Genomic DNA, 16,211 nt, shown 5'->3' on the forward strand with positions numbered 1-16,211 from the left:
TTACTTTCGACAGTTTGTAATGATTAGACGTAGAATTAAATGCCCAGCAAAGCCAGGAACGAATGTAAGTTCAATTCATTATTGTGTATACGTATTATAACATCCTGCGTTGTGTACCTTGCAATGCGTTACTTGTTAAACGTAATCGATTCACGCACATTGTAGATTTCTTTAAAAATACAATTATTGTTTCATTACTTTTTTATAACTTTGTAGTGAACTTTTAGTAAGTACTTAAGGTGTAAAAAGTTTTTTAAGTAAAATGTTCTGCAATTATTTACCAATAAGAAAAATTATTAAAACTTTACGAAGACAATCAAAATCAAACACACGTAAGTTTAATTTAATATATTAAAAAAATCTTCACCAACGCCTATTAATATTTGTAACACTGGAGGAGTTGGCATTATATGGAGCTCAATTTATTCAAGAAAAAATTCGTTTCTTTTTATAGACTACACTAATATTATAAAGAGGAAAACTTTGTTTGTTTGTTTGGTTGTAATGAATAGGCTCAAAAACTACTGGACCAATTTTAAAAATTCTTTCACCATTCGAAAGCTACATTATCCACGAGTAACATAGGCTATATTTTATATGAAATATATTTGATAAATAGATTTTGAGACGTTACAAAGTTTGCCGGGTCAGCTAGTCTGTTATAAACTTAAAATAGAAGTTATTGTATTTTATTTTCAGGCCAAGAACATGAACGTATACCTTCTTCATTATCGGAATGTCTTGACAGACCTTTGGAGACAAGGAGAGAGTCGTGGCGACTTTGGCTCATTTTCGTGTTTATCTTCCCTACCATTTACTACATATTTGATTTGATAGCATTCGAAAAGTCGCGCTTTTTAAACCGTAATTATAAAAATATGAGACATTCGTACGATAATAATGCAGCGAAAGTTATGCAAAAGATAGAGAACACAATTAAGATTGATGTTACAACATTCAAATATGAAAATGGTAAATATTCTTTAATAATCTTTAAGTATTTTAAGAAAGATTGTAATTGAAAATTATAGAAACTCAAATGACGGTTGCATAAAATGAGGAGTTTTTATGTAAGGTTGTAGAAACATGAAGTCAATTTGATGGTAATCTGCCGCAAATTATGTAACCAACTCCATATAGAATTTTCTTCCTGAAGCCGATCACAGATGTGGTGCCTCGTTCACAGATGTGTATGTATGTATGTGTGTATGTATGTATATATGTATGTATGTATGTATGTATGTATGTATGTATGTATGTATGTATGTATGTGTGTATGTATATATGTATGTATGTATGTATGTATGTATGTATGTATGTGTGTATGTATGTATGTATGTATGTATGTATGTATGTATGTATATATGTATGTATGTATGTATGTATGTATGTATGTATGTGTGTATGTATGTATGTATGTATGTATGTATGTATGTATGTATGTATGTATGTATTTTTTGGCACGTCTTGCAGCACAAACATCTTGACGGATTTGGACATAAAATATGTCGTTGGATTAGTTTAAAATTCTTAATTGTGGGAGTGAAATAGGCTTTTCCAGCAATTACTTTTTGTTTAACTAATTTGTTAGTTATTATAAAATATGTATTTTTGGTTGTTGTGAAATGAATAGGATTATGTTACAGATGTAAGAACTTACAGTCCAGCTAAAAATTTACCTATCTGTATGGTGAACAACAGTCTGCTTGGTAAGTACTTAAGTAAATACTTATTTTTGTTTTCTTTTTTATAATATAGAAGTAGTAGACGAGCATGAAATCCACCTGATGGTAAGTGGCTACCGCCGCCCATGGACATCTACAATCAATGCCAGATAGGATTAGATATTTCTACCTAAGGTTGGTCACAGATGTGCCGCTACCTCTGAGGACTAAGCTGGAACACCTCGCAAAAGTATGTCTCCCTTACCACACCCTTTAAACTAGATTACAGCAGCGTCTAACACAGTGTTATGAGGCAGAAATACGTGTGGCGGTGGTGTCGCCGGAATCTACCACCACCACCTCACTTTCCACCACCTAAGGGTAAGGGTAAGGGTTCTACCACCTTCATTTTTTTGTTTTATTTTTATTGTAAGACTACATTTAGTATCATATGAGTGTCTTTATTTCAGGACATTTCAAGGTAAAAACACCTCCAAAGGGAATATCCTTAGAAAATCAGTATCCTGAAATATCGAGAGGAGGATATTATTCGCCTTTGGATTGCCATTCCAGGCACAAAGTTGGAATTTTAGTTCCTTACAGGTAAGGAATGCATTTAAATCTCTTTTTAATTAGCCAACGAGCATGTAGTCAATGTAGTTCAGCTGATTGTAATTGGTCGCTGTCAACTAGTTAGGTACGTACATCTGTAATCAATCTTAGATAGGATTAGAGTGCCTGACTTTTGCTAAGTTGGTACTTTTCAGAATTAATTTGGAATATCTGGTGGAAGCAACTGTAGTTAAGTTTTAAAAAGTATGCTTACGCGGACTACTGCGTTCATAAGAAACATATTTTTTGTCTGTGGAATTTAAGTAAGTATAGTCTGCGTGAAACTGCTAGTCCGCTCTGAATATAGAAATGAATCGCGTCGCCATAGCAAATTGTATGACTACACCTGCTCGCAACAACTTTAGAGCGGACTAACAGTTTGGGGAGAACTATACTTACCTATCTTCAATATTTTTTTTGTTTTATGTGACGGTTTCTCGGTTTTATGACCATTTTGCCAATTACAAATTGTTATATAATATGTATAAAAACAGGGAAACGGGGAGAATTGGCATGATGACACGTACATGTCTACTGATTCCAAAAATCGTATTATTTCGGCAATAAATTCAGTATTAACGAAAATAATACCATTTTTATATCGATTTTGAATTAAGCGCGAAAACGCTCGCGGGTGTCATGGCGTCCGCTGGTGACGTCACGTTATGACATCTCATACAAAAGTTCAAGCATTTCACGGACACACCTAAAAAATGACGTCATTCGACCCGATTAGCGTTTTAGACAACATGGTCGACTGCATTAATTTATAATTTTATTTTATTGAAAATATAATAAATGTTAAAGATTTTTTTAAAACTGGATCATTTTGAGAATCCTTTTAATATATTATTTTTGCTAAAATCATTTATTCTGTGATTTTTAATACTGTCATCAAGCCTATTATATTATAAGTAATATTTTCAATGTTTTTTTTACAGGGATCGCGAAAGAAATTTGGCAATATTCCTTTACAACATACATCCATTTCTAATGAAACAAAAATTGGAATACAGAATATTTGTTGTCGAACAATACGGTACGTGGGTTGAATTTAAAGAGACACGTAAATCTTTAGCTGACTCAGGTTTGCTGTAACTTTGTAACTTCCTTTTACGTTGTTATGGTGGTACTGAGAACGGTAATCATGTTTTGCTTCGCTAAGGGTTTGGAGTGGTGTGAAGTTGGCTTTGTTTAGAAGAATATTGTTTTGGATCGTGTAAGGGTCTGAGGTAGCGTCAATTTAGTTATCTATTCGTCGTTGAGGTAGCGTCAATTTAGTTATCTATTCGTCGTGTTTGAAGTAGTATTTAAAAAAATATAATAACTGACTACTTATTTGTTAGTGTGGCAAAGAGACAATTTTAAGGACTATATTTATGAACATCTATTATTATTACGAATCTCTAATATTTAATAATCTTAAAAATTATTAATTTGATTGACAAATAACATAAGTTTTAGTTTTTAACATTGCAATTTTATAAGATTAACGCAATAACTATTTTTTTTAACCTGGGGAAATTAAAAGGCCTTCATAATTGAATGTTTTCACAAAACCGCCAAACGCACAGAAATGTCTGTCAGATTATAAATACGTAGAAAAGTATTAGGAACATTATATCTACTTATCCTACCTTTTTTTTTTTTTTTTTTTTTTTTTTTTTGTTTTTTTTTTTTTGTTTACGAGGGGGAAACCTTCAAAAGGTACCCGACGACGTGGGAGCGACGCCGGGTTATGTGGGATTTTTACCGCACTAAAACCCCCCCGGTGGCCGCCCTCAACGCTTTTTGGAGAACTCCGGGATCTCCGAGGGAACACAACCGGAGGCCTCCGAGCGCGATGCCCGATCGGGCTCTGCCCTGGGGGAGCACTTTTGGCTCCTCCCAAACCGTCTGGTGTTTACGTCGGTATGCGACCACACATATCGTCGTCCTTCCCGGGGTTGCTTGCTGGACGGTTCGAGCTCCCACTCTTGCCGCCCGCAACCCCGGAAGCCCCCTTTTAGTCGCCTCTTACGACAGGCAGGGGATACCGTAGCCCTATTCTGATCCCGGTACTACAGGGACACCGCGCCGTGGGGCGTCACCTACGCCCGCGGCGCCTCCTCCTTCGCGCGGGATCTGCTCGTTCCCTGGCCCGTTCGGCGTCTTCCTTAGCGACCATAACACGGTCGCAGAAGGCGACCACGCTATCCCATGCCTCGCCGGAACGGACCATTGCCGCGACGACAGCCTCCGGAGAGAGGTCTGGTCCTACATGTTGCACCAGGATCCGCCGCTCGGACTGCCACGCTGGACAGTGCTCGAGCGTGTGCTGCGCGGAATCCTGGGCATGCCCGCAGTGATGGCACTGCGCTGTCGCTTCCCTGCCTATTCTATGCAGATACTCACCGAAGCAGCCATGTCCGGTGAGCATCTGTGTCAGCCGGTAGGTGACGCATTTCCTCCTTTTGAGCCATGCTCGGAAGTTGGGCAGTACTGCACGGACTATGCGTTGGCGTGCGCCCCGTGGCTCCTGCAGCCGCTCACGCCAGCGTCTTAGAGCGCGCCAGCTGGCTCTCGTCCGAAGCATTCTAACCGTCTCTGGATCAGCCCTCTGGCGGAGACCGCGGATCTTAAAGAAGATCTCTGCCGTCATATCCGCCAGAATGTCCAGGGGTGGGAACCGCCCCAGGAGTGTAGCCGCCTCGTACGATATTGTACGGTACCCTCGCGCGACTCTGATCGCGATCAAACGCTGCGCGGCATTCAATTTGGCCGCGCGGCGCCGGCAGCCCGACAGTCTTTGCGACCATACGGGCGCACCGTAGAGAGCGACAGAGTGCACGACACCTGCGTAGAGGCGACGGACTTCCTCCTTCGGTCCCCCGAGATTTGGCAGCAGTCTATGCAACGCACCCGCTACCTTATGAATCCGGGGGACAAGACGGCTAAAATGCTCGTCGAAATTCCAGCGGCTGTCCAACACTAGTCCAAGATACTTTAAGTATCTGCCCACTTCGATGACTGCGTCACCTACCCGCACTGACATGCAGGGTGGTCCCACGTTCGGCCTTAGGCCGTGGAACCATAACGCCTCGGTCTTGCTCGATGCTATGCGAAGACCCAAGGCGTTTATTTTGTCGACAACGCGTGCCACCCCTAGTTCGGCTAACCTCGCCGTCCTTTCATAGGACTCTCCCTCCGCCAGGACCAAGGTGTCGTCTGCGTAGCAAACGATGGTGACTCCTGCAGGAAGCGCTGTCCGCAGCACTATATCGTATGCGAGGTTCCAAAGCAGCGGCCCTCGTACTGACCCCTGCGGAACCCCGCACACGACGCCCCTCTCATGGACTCTTCCGTATCGGCCCGGGTAGATGACGTTCCTGTCCGACAGATAGGCCGCCAAAACGTTCCGCAGATAGGGAGGCACCTGATGATGTACGAGGGCCTCCCTTATCGCTTTCCAGGGCAGAGCGTTAAAGGCATTAACTATGTCGAGACTTATTGCCAAGACTACTCTGCCTCTGGAAAAAGCCCTCTCCGTGAGCGCTCGGACGCGAAGAACGGCGTCCACTGTCGAACGCCCAACGCGGAAACCGAACTGATTGTCGGACAGGTCCGGGCCAATGCACGATAGATGTCTGCTGACGCGAGCGGCAATTATCCGCTCGAAGATCTTTCCTGCCTCATTCAGCAGACATATCGGCCTGTAGGACGCTGGTAAGTCCATGGGGCGACCCGCCTTGTGCAGGAGCACCACCTTCGCTACCCTCCATTGCGCAGGGAACTTCCCAAAACGGAGGCAGTTGGTAAAGAGGCGCCGCAATCTTTCTCCCAACACGGGCAACGCAACTACCCAAGACCGACCCGGGATTCCGTCAGGGCCTGGAGCAGTGTTTTTCGCGGCCAACCGTTTTACCGCCCACTCCACCTCAGCCTCGGTAACATTGTGCGTTTCTGACCACACAGACGGGATCAATACCCCGTTCACGGCATCAGGGCCATCCGAAGGGAAAGGAAACAAGTTTTCCATGACTTCTGCGACAAAGCCGGGATCGAGGGTCTCCGTCAACGGGGGAACCCGTGGGCGCAGCTTGCCTAACACCATTCTATACGGGCGGCCCCACGGGTCCCTGTCCAGACCATCCAAGAGTCCCACCAACTTCGAGACTTGCTGTCCGAGATAGCAGTCTGAAGTGCCACAGTCAAGTCACGGTACTCCCTGTACCTTTGCACCTTCTCTTCGGCACCGGCGGTCCGACGCCTGCGGGCGCGGGTAAACCTGCGTCTGGCTCGCAGGCAAGCCGTGCGCAGCTGCGCAATTTGTTCGGACCACCAGTATACCGGCGCCCTTTTGCCGGATCGAATCCGCGGCATGGCAGCGTCGCAAATCGAGGCCATGTCCGCCTGGAGTCGGGCAGCTTGTTGCTCGAGGTCTGCATCTTCGACTGTAGTTCCGGACCAGTCCACGACGTGGGCAGCGGCGACGAGCATGTCTCGGTCCAGCCGCTTCAAAGCCCATCGTCGTGGGAATTCTTCGCCCTGACGGCCAGTGTGAACCGGGAGCCTTACAGTCACGTCGAACAGGATGTGGCGGTGGTCTGACAGTGTTACTATTTCCTCCGCCACTCTCCAGCCCGCTGCCAAGCGCTCGGCAGAGGCAGTCGCCCACGAAAGGTCCACGATCGACTCCCCCTGCCAACGCACGCACGTGCTGACCGAGCCCCGGTTCAATAGGCGCAGGTCCAGTCCCGCCGCCCAATTGAGTACAGCCTCACCTCTAGCGTTATCTCTGCCGTTACCCCAAGCCCTGGAGTGGGCGTTAAAATCTCCCAGGATAAACACGGGTCGCGGCAAGCAACCACGAACACAGCTCTCCACTCGATCCAGGTATGACTCGTACTCTGTCAAGCTACAGTTGGGAGAGATGTAACATCCCAACACGGACAGGGGACCCCACTCCACTGCTACCAAGCCCCGCTCTGCGTGGAATATGGAGCATGGAGGGTCTCCTTCGCCGCCTGCCCAGTATATCGCAACAGAGTGCGAGTCATCTCCGAACCACCTAGGATGATCAGGAACGGTATAGGGCTCCGCCACCACTGCCAAAGAAATTGAACACTCCGCAAGGCATTGCTGAAACAAGTCCTGCGCCCTGCGGCAGTGGTTCAGGTTCCCCTGCAGTATTTTAAGTGACGGAGACCTATACATTATGTGTCCATCACTTCCTCTGGTGGGCAATGGGACGAAGCGCTGGCATGCGCAGACCCATCTGCCCGTGTCGAAGTGGCAACCGAAGCCACTTTCTGGTTTCCGCCGCTGCCCCGTGTTCTCCTTTTCGGAGGCTTGCAGTTCCTGCTGCCGAGACGATGGTCCGAACGACGACCCAGGTCAGCACACAAGGCGCACTTTGGCGCCCGAGCCCCGCATTGGCTCGCCTTGTGATTAGGCTCACCACATGCGTAGCACAGAGCGCTCCTGTCCGTGGCACTCGTGCACTGATGCCGGGCGTGTCCTGTCTCTAAGCATCGGAAACACTGCAGCTGTCTAGCAGGTAGCACTTCCACCCTGGCCGAGACCCAGCCCACGTTTCGCGGTGGCCAGCTTGCGGACGGCCGTAAGAGGACAACGCACCCATACCGTCCCCAATGCCGAACGCCTCCTACGGATTTCGCCGACTTTGATGTCGCCAGCGAGGCAACCGCACAATGCCGCGATGGCGTTTGCGACATCTTGTTGGGTGACGGAATCGTCTAGATCCATCACCCTGGCCTCCCCTTGCTTGCTGGGTCTCGCGACTTTGGCGCCCATATCCGAAACGGCCTCCTGCAGCCTGCTCGCAAGGGCATCGGCTTTTTCAGAGCATCTCTCTCCAGCCACTTCCAGGAGCAACCCACCGTTTAAGGCTCTCTTCTGTCTGATTTCAGCAATTCCCAAATCAGGCAGCTGAATCCGGCTCTTCGCCGTCGACATCACCTCTGCGTAGGTGATGTCTGAGCCCTCAGGAACTGTTACTGTGACTGCCGCTGATTTTGGCAGTCTCGGGATCCTCTGCTTTTTGGCCGCCTTCCTTTTAGTCCCTGTCCGAGCTGGTTCCTGCGCCTTAACGGCCAACGCTGGAGGTTGCCGGTGAGTGGCCCTTTTCAAGCACTCACGGCTTGGCGATTGCCTCCGAACGGTCTCCACCTGCGGAGGGACGCGTGCCTTGGCTCTAGCTTTCCGCCCCACAACTTTGGACCAGGTAGGTTCAGTCAAGGTCGACGCGGCCGGTGGCGGCATCAAAATTGTGGCCGACTCTACGTGCCCTGCAACGGGCATGGTTTTCTGTCCTAGGGGAGGCCTGATAGCTCTGCCGTGCAACAGTTCATCCCTAAAGGACGCTAGTTTTTGGTCAATCATGGACCCAATCTTGTCCATGAGAGCATCCTCTCCGATCCCGGCCCTCCTCGCATCAACTCGGGGCGGCTCCTGGTTTTTGCGTAGCCGGTTCAGCTCTGCCGTTAGGGTCTCCACCCTCCCATTCAGGCTAGCTAGCTGGGAGCGCAGCGTTGCATTCTCTTTTTCAAGGTGTGCAGTGGCAGCCCGCTGCACAACCTCGGTTGACGCTGCCTGAATGTTGCGCACAGCGACACGGATGGCGCGCACCATGTCGCCTTTTAGGTTGCGGGACTTGTCCGCGACCTTTTCTATGATCTCTAGGTTCTCTATTATTCGAGAACCTAGGTCGTCCGTGTGCTGTTCAACCATTTCCCGGCTCAGTTCTTCAGTACTAGGGAGGGAGGCCTTCGACCTAGTTTTCGCAACTGGAACTAGAGGATCCAAGAAGTCGTCATCTTTGCCTGAACGAGGCTTTACAGGCTTCTTCTTGGGCCGGTCGCCTTCGCTAGTGCATGTTGGCAGCGCCCTCTTTCGTGCGGTGCTCACCGACGTGGCTGCTGACTGTCCCGACACAATCGACATTATAGAGCAGTTTGATAGCTCATCAGCGTCGGACGATATAGCTGATTTAGGAGGGGCTACTGCCTTCCTCCTAACCGGCCGAGCCTTCCTCGCCACCGTTTGTACAGCGGCCATTTTATCCATCTCACTAAGGGTCTCGGTGTCCGTTAAACGTTTGCTGTGGTCGTGTTCACGAAGGTCGACGGATTGCCGACCTACGAGGCAATTGCTGCCCCCCCCAGAGTACGAGGGGCTGCCCTCCGCCGTAGCAGAGGGGTGGGATTCTCCCTTGCGGGTACCCACCTGGGGACTACATTCACAATTGGCCTTATCCATATTTGCGTCTTTGAAGGGGTGAGCTCCCCTGGGTCGCTCTTAGTCTGGTCCTTCACCCTTCGCCTTCCGGTATGAGTAACTCTGCCGTATAGCCTCGGGGATCATTAGAACACACAAGCCCCCCCACCACGACAAGGTGGCAACCCGTTGGGGGGGCTACTTATCCTACCTATCACTATATTTCGTTGATAGATAACGTTTGTATCTGTTTATCTGCTCATCAGGATTATCTGATAACTAGTTCATAATACGGTGTTAAAGGTGATGTCATCTGATCATATTTCATACACTTATTGGAAGTTTCGAATCATTATATTTTGGACAATAGAATGCTAGAACCCTTTGTGGTTCGACTCCGGCGGCACCACCGCGACACCTATTTGCACCTCATAACAGCAGTTTTAAACGCTGCTATGTTCTGGTTTGGCTCTAGCTTAGTCCTCAGGAGTAGCGGCGTAACTGTGGCCGACCTCAGGTATGTCTAATCCTATCTGGGGTTCATTACAGATGTCCATGGGCGGCAGTAGCCACTTGCCGTCAGGTGGACTGCATGCTCGTCTGCTACTCCTGTATTATAAAAATAAACTTAGGTAGTATTTTGCTTTTGGACAGGAACCGACACCTTCAACAAGGGTCGCCTCTTCAACGCTGGGTTCAAGGAGATGAAAAAGTATGGAGCATGGGGATGCATCGTGTTCCATGACCTAGATCTGATACCTTTGGACGAGAGGATCCTGTACTCCTGCCCCTCTTGGCCCAGGCACATGTGTGGGACCGTTGTTGAGAAAGCTGATGAGTAAGATATTCCAAAACCAACTCGAAATGCGGATAAAGTATTAAATTAATGATAATGAAGTGAGCAATACAGTAAATTAATTAACCACTTTTTATTACGCTTTTATTAGCTTGACCTGTATGTATGTATGTAACGGAATCTTTGAACTTTAGAAGGTGGTAGAACCCTTTGTGGTTCGACTCCGGCGGCACCACCGCCACACCTATTTCAACCTAATAACAGCAGTGTTAAGCGCTGCTGTGTTCCGGTTTGAAGGGTGTGGTAAGGGAGACAGACTTTTCCGAGGCGTTCCAGCTTAGTCCTCAGGGGTAGCGGCGCATCTGTGGCCGACCTCAGGTAGGAATATCTAATCCTATCTGGGGTTGATTACAGATGTCCATGGGCGGCAGTAGCCACTTACCATCAGGTGGACTGCATGCTCGTCTGCTACTCTTATATTATATAAAAAAAAAAAAAAAAAAAAAAAAAAAACTCGATTTTTTACCACGCTTTTATTAGCTTGACCTGTATGTATGTATGTAATGGAATCTTTGAACTCGATTTTTACCCACTTTGATCGGTTAATTTCAATTTTGGAACAATTATCAAGAACCGATGACAGTACATACCTAATTAAAATAATTTTATCCGATTCACCACATCAGGAAAGTCAGGAATCAGGATTAATTTTCCTAGAGCGATTTTAGCGTGGTTCTTCAGACTAGACTTCAGAGCGGACTAGCAGTTTGGCACGGTCTATACTACATATGAATTTTATTTCACTTTTAATATAAATATAACATACGACACCGACATATTTACTTCTTTGGCTCAAACAATGATTTTACCTTATCGTTTTAATATTTAAGTACATACTACTTGTTATATATTTGTTTATACTCGTAGACAGATAGGGTCCAATGCCTTAAATTACTTAACACACTGATAACAGGGTGTCTCTTGATAAATTGTCTTTCTCTTATCGCCCAATGAACTAGATTATGAAAAAGGTATGTAATTATATAACTGCTGTAATACTAAAAATAGAAATTGGTGGTACAGAAACCTTTAGAAGGTGGTAGAATCCATTGTGGTTCGACTCCGGCGGCACCACCGCCACACCTATTTCTACCTAATAACAGCAGTGTTAGGCGCTGCTGTGTTCCGGTTTGGGTGTGGTAAAAGAGACATACTTTTCCGAGGCGTTCCAGCTTAGTCCTCAGGGGTAGCGGCGCATCTATGGCCGCCCTCACGTAGGAATATCTAATTCTATCTGGGGTCGATTATAGATGTCCATGGGCGATATTAGCCACTTACCATCAGGTGGACTGCATGCTCGTCTGCTACTCCATATTATAAAAAAAATATGATCATTATTTTATTACAGAGAAGTAGCACAGTTTTATTTATTAATAATATTTTTTTTGTTAAATCATAGTACCAAACGATCATGCGATCATTTCTGATGGTGAAATGCTTGGCTATAATTCAGAAATAGATGGTTAATACACAGATATTATTATTTTATTATTTGCTTCCAGTCCTACATACCATTCCCTTTTTGGTGGCGTGACATCAATGACTCCAGCCCAATATGAAAAACTTAATGGATACTCGAATTTGTATTGGGGTTGGGGAGGCGAGGACCATGATATGTTTTGGAGGTAAGTCTCATTATGACGTCACGCTCAGGAGTTTAATCATTGACAGTTTAGTCATATCAATATCGAATTTTCACTACGTAATTAATAGGCTTTGAGGACTACCAATCCGTTTGTTTCTAGCACGAAGTCTGGCTTAAAAATTGGAGAGAGATTCAAAAGAGTAGAGTTTAAACTTTAGGCCATTTTGTACAAAACTAGTCAAGTGAGAATTCATAAATTTCACATACCTTTCAGTTTTTTTAAATAACTCTTAGGCGTTTAGGTTTTTCACAAATTTTGTCTTTAGTGCTAACCCAGTAATCATTAATTTCTAATACGCAAATAACTTCGAAAATTTAGAGATCCTATGATCCGAGCTTCTGATTGAAAACGCCAAAGGGACAAAGCTCCACTGTACTACTTTACACGTTTCCCAATATATTTTATTTCTACTTTCTGAGACACGAAGTCATCTAAAGAAATAAATCAAGGATAGCAGCATCAGTAACCTACATAGCCCCTTCAATTAACTCTGCCCATTGCTTTTTTATAGCCCCATTAAAGAGATAGATCCTTTGAGCAACAAACTTTTTGCAGGCTCCGCTTCCTCGGCTTCCCTATAACGCGGTACAACAGAGCGATCGCGAGGTATACTTCCTTACCGCACCCCATATCGCTACGGAACCCGTTGAGGTAAGTTTAATGGCATATATGATAAAGGTATTATGATCTTTATATTGGTATTGTTGGATAAGCAAACGAGCATAGGTACACTCTCTTTCTATCTAGATTTCATCTAATCTTACTTTGGCGTGATAGGGGTGGTGTCGGCAAATATGACGTATTTTTTCAACAAGTAACAAAGTGAAATGGCGAGAAAATTACTTATTTTATGCAATCTTAAGTGCTAGTCTTAACTGTTATTAAATAAAAATAATACTTAAGTAAGTTGTTTTTTTCATATTTAGAATAAATTCAACGCATTTACACTAGTAAAACAAATCTTGAAAAGTCTTACGTGAGATTAAGGGGGAGGGGAGGGGGTTGTCTAAATCTTACGACATGTCACCAGGGGGGATGGGGGATGATTAATGGATGCCCCCTAATTTACACAGATACTTATGGTTATTAATTCAACAAAAATCACACGACAAACAACATCCATTTGATAGCTTCAAACAGTCATCGATTCATCCGATGAAAATCCAAAAAGCAGGATTATAATCACGCGAAACGTTTGCCGGCAATCCTTTAAACCCATGTAATACATGTGTGTGTACATGTAGATCGTTTTAACTCGATTGGATAGCTTCAATATCAGGCGTTCTATGTACCTATGGGTATGTATATGAAATTTATCGTACATATTAAATTTATCGTACATTCGAATTGGACGCGGTGTTGAGCGCAAAACTACATGTGAGTTAACATTTATGGATGTTTAGAACGAAATTAAAAAGTATAGTACCTACTTAATATGGTAAAAAGTTCATACAGCCATACATACAGCCATCGAAGGTTGTAGAACCCTTCGTGGTTGACTCCGGCGGCACCACCTTCACACCTATTTCTACCTAATAACAGCAGTGTTAGGCTTTGCTGTGTTCCGGTTTGAAGGGTGTGGTAAAGGAGACAGACTTTTCCGATGCGTTCCAGCTTAGTCCTCAGGGGTAGCGGCGCATCTGTGGGCGACCTCAGGTAGGAAACCAATCTTATCTGGGATTGATTGAAGGTCCATGAGCGGCAGTAGCCACTTACCTTCAGGTGCACTACATGCTCGTCTGCTACTACAACCTATTAAAACACTGGTATTTTAGTGTCAGTATGTAAGCATAGAGGTCTCTAATCTGTATCAATTATATAAATGGTTTTAGACAGGAATTTAGATCGAGATTCCAATCAATATCCCAGATATGTTATCGGTATGCAAAAGCAGCCAGGTGCAAGATAACTGAGATAGCCCGCAACCCACCGACTCGGTTGAATGAAGTTATTGTTGATGTCTACGAATGTTACAAATATTTAATTAATTTCAATCAAGTCTAAATAATTGGCCAAGTACAAGTCGAACTCGCAACAGAGGGTTCCGTATCACAGAATTTTCGTTTTTTATTTTTAGTATTTGTTATAGTGCAGCTATGGTAATAAATGCGATGAAGATTTGAACTGTCTATCTATTACGGTTTAATTAATAAAGCGGACAACGCCGAAAAATACCGATAATTAATGACGGCGTACGTACATACATTTACTATAGCCGCTTGTTCACTGCACGTCCGTCACCCGAGCACCATCATCCCGTTTGCCGATATTTCGAGTAGATCGGCGCTGAGATTTTGACGGGCCGAAGTGCCGGCAATATAAAATACGTTGGAACTTGTCCATACATTGCCGTCACACGCATGACAGCTGGAACACAATAAAACGCCGATATCGGTCGCGGTGGACAAACTATCGTCGTCACGTCATCTTAAATTGGCCCGAAATAATCTCGTTCCCGGTATCGGTTCGGTGACGGTGGCGGTGGAAAAACGGCCTGACAGCTGGAACAAACTAAACCGGCGATATCGGTCGCGGTGAACAAACTATGACCGTCACGTCATATTAAAATCGGCCCTTAATAATCTTGTTCTCGATATCGTCTCGGTGACGGTGGCGGTGGACAAACGGCCTTAGCGATAAGGTTCCGTATTTACCTCTTGGGTACGGAACCATTCCATTTATAGATTGAACTAAAATTTGTATGAATAACTTTGAGCGCCATGGTAGATTTTGTGAATGCTGCGAAACGGGTTCTTAATAGGATATTAAATTATAATTTATTATAATGAATATAATGTGACTAAGCAGCACAGGATTGATTACATATGTCCATGGGTGGCAGTAGCCACATACCATCAGGTAGGGTCTATGCTCGTCTGCTACTCCTATATTATATATAAAAAAATCGCTATTATGTTTTCTGTTACAGATACAACCATATTCGCGGGGGGATAGGCAAGTACAGACAGGACGGCTTAACGACTCTAGAATATAAACTAATCTCCATCACGGAGAGACATCTCTACACTCATATAGTCGTCGATATAAATCCTTTTAACGAAAGAACTACACAGTGATAAAAAAAACCATAAAAAGCTTTCTACACTCACAGCCCCACACTACGATTCCCTGTATCGTGATTGCTATGGACACAGAGACAAATACACAAACACCCAGAACCCAGACTGTTGTTGGAACAGTAACCTAAATTCATCCTTTAGAGTTCGGTCTGACCGGGGATTGAATCCGGGATCCCCTGCGCGTCTGAACGGTAGGTCCGCTCCACCACGTAGGTCATTAAGATACCCCATGATGTTGAAAAACATCAAGAGCGTGATTCAGAAAAGTGTAGCGCCATCTCTTGACGAGTTGCAGGAAATGACCATATCATCCCTGCTCAGACCGAGGTCGATATCCATTGAGATCCATGAAGTCTTCGCTCAGCCTACAAGCCATGGAACCCTCTTATGTATGAAGTAACAAACAATAACGAATGTCATATAAAAAAGGATATCTACTTATTCTACCTGGATCAACCGATTGACGAATGAGGACATATTATCGTGTTAGCGCACTTGAGTACGATGTCGATGGACCACATTAAATAAAAAAGAAGGATAAAATATCTACAGAAGAATAATACACACGTTTTGGGTTGCATGAAAATATGTGCATTTGAAAATATTAATAAAAATAAAACTACATACCGATTTATAAATACCATGTTAGAGAAAAAAATAAAACATTTTTACCTCATTTGCTGGCAGGTTAAGTTAATTTATAAGAATGATCCTTATTAATATATATTTTAAGTTCCTAAAAATCATTAAAAACATTGTTTACTAATTATTAATTAGGTAAAATAATATTGAAACAAATATCTTTTAGGAAAGGAACGTCTATCATCTACTGAATGAACAGTGTTACCAAGGCAATTAAATTTGCCTTTATTCGTGTTGTCTAAATAAAATCACTCATACGCGACGTAAATAATATCTTCGTTATTAATGCAAAAATAGCAAGCAATATTTAACGAGTAAATACGACTGACTATCAAATATGTCTGCAAGCAAGAAAGTATTCTTGTGAATGTACTATTTGAACATTCACTTAAATATTATTTTAAGGCACAAAAAAAAACAAAGAATTAAGTAAAACTATATAAAATCAACATAATTGCTTTAATCTGAAATTTTATTCGGAAAGGAATAATTC

At 44.2% G+C, this 16,211-nt stretch overlaps 1 protein-coding gene across 1 annotated transcript; it reads left to right on the forward strand.

The window, feature by feature from the left end:
• The first annotated feature begins 3,269 nt into the window (after window positions 1-3,269).
• LOC140753743 (beta-1,4-N-acetylgalactosaminyltransferase bre-4) lies at window positions 3,270-15,161 on the forward strand. The gene is made up of 5 exons (XM_073088511.1): window positions 3,270-3,315; window positions 10,149-10,332; window positions 11,853-11,975; window positions 12,552-12,647; window positions 14,926-15,161. The coding sequence occupies exons 1-5, from the start codon at window positions 3,270-3,272 to the stop codon at window positions 15,071-15,073; spliced, it is 597 nt and encodes a 198-aa protein (XP_072944612.1). The 3' UTR covers window positions 15,074-15,161.
• Window positions 15,162-16,211: the final 1,050 nt, after the last annotated feature.

Source organism: Epargyreus clarus, unplaced genomic scaffold, assembly GCF_041222505.1.
Source record: "Epargyreus clarus isolate Ecla_fem2 unplaced genomic scaffold, WU_Ecla_fem_2.2 ptg000027l, whole genome shotgun sequence".
Taxonomy (NCBI): Eukaryota; Metazoa; Arthropoda; class Insecta; order Lepidoptera; family Hesperiidae; genus Epargyreus; species Epargyreus clarus.

What these genes read in the sequence shown, in the direction of transcription:
- LOC140753743 (XM_073088511.1), top strand. Translation starts at nt 3,270, where the DNA reads ATGAAACAAAAATTGGAATACAGAATATTTGTTGTCGAACAATACG. An exon ending in ATTTGTTGTCGAACAATACG is followed by an intron (nt 3,316 to 10,148) that starts GTACGTGGGTTG and finishes GCTTTTGGACAG; the next exon opens with GAACCGACACCTTCAACAAG. An exon ending in GACCATGATATGTTTTGGAG is followed by an intron (nt 11,976 to 12,551) that starts GTAAGTCTCATT and finishes AACTTTTTGCAG; the next exon opens with GCTCCGCTTCCTCGGCTTCC.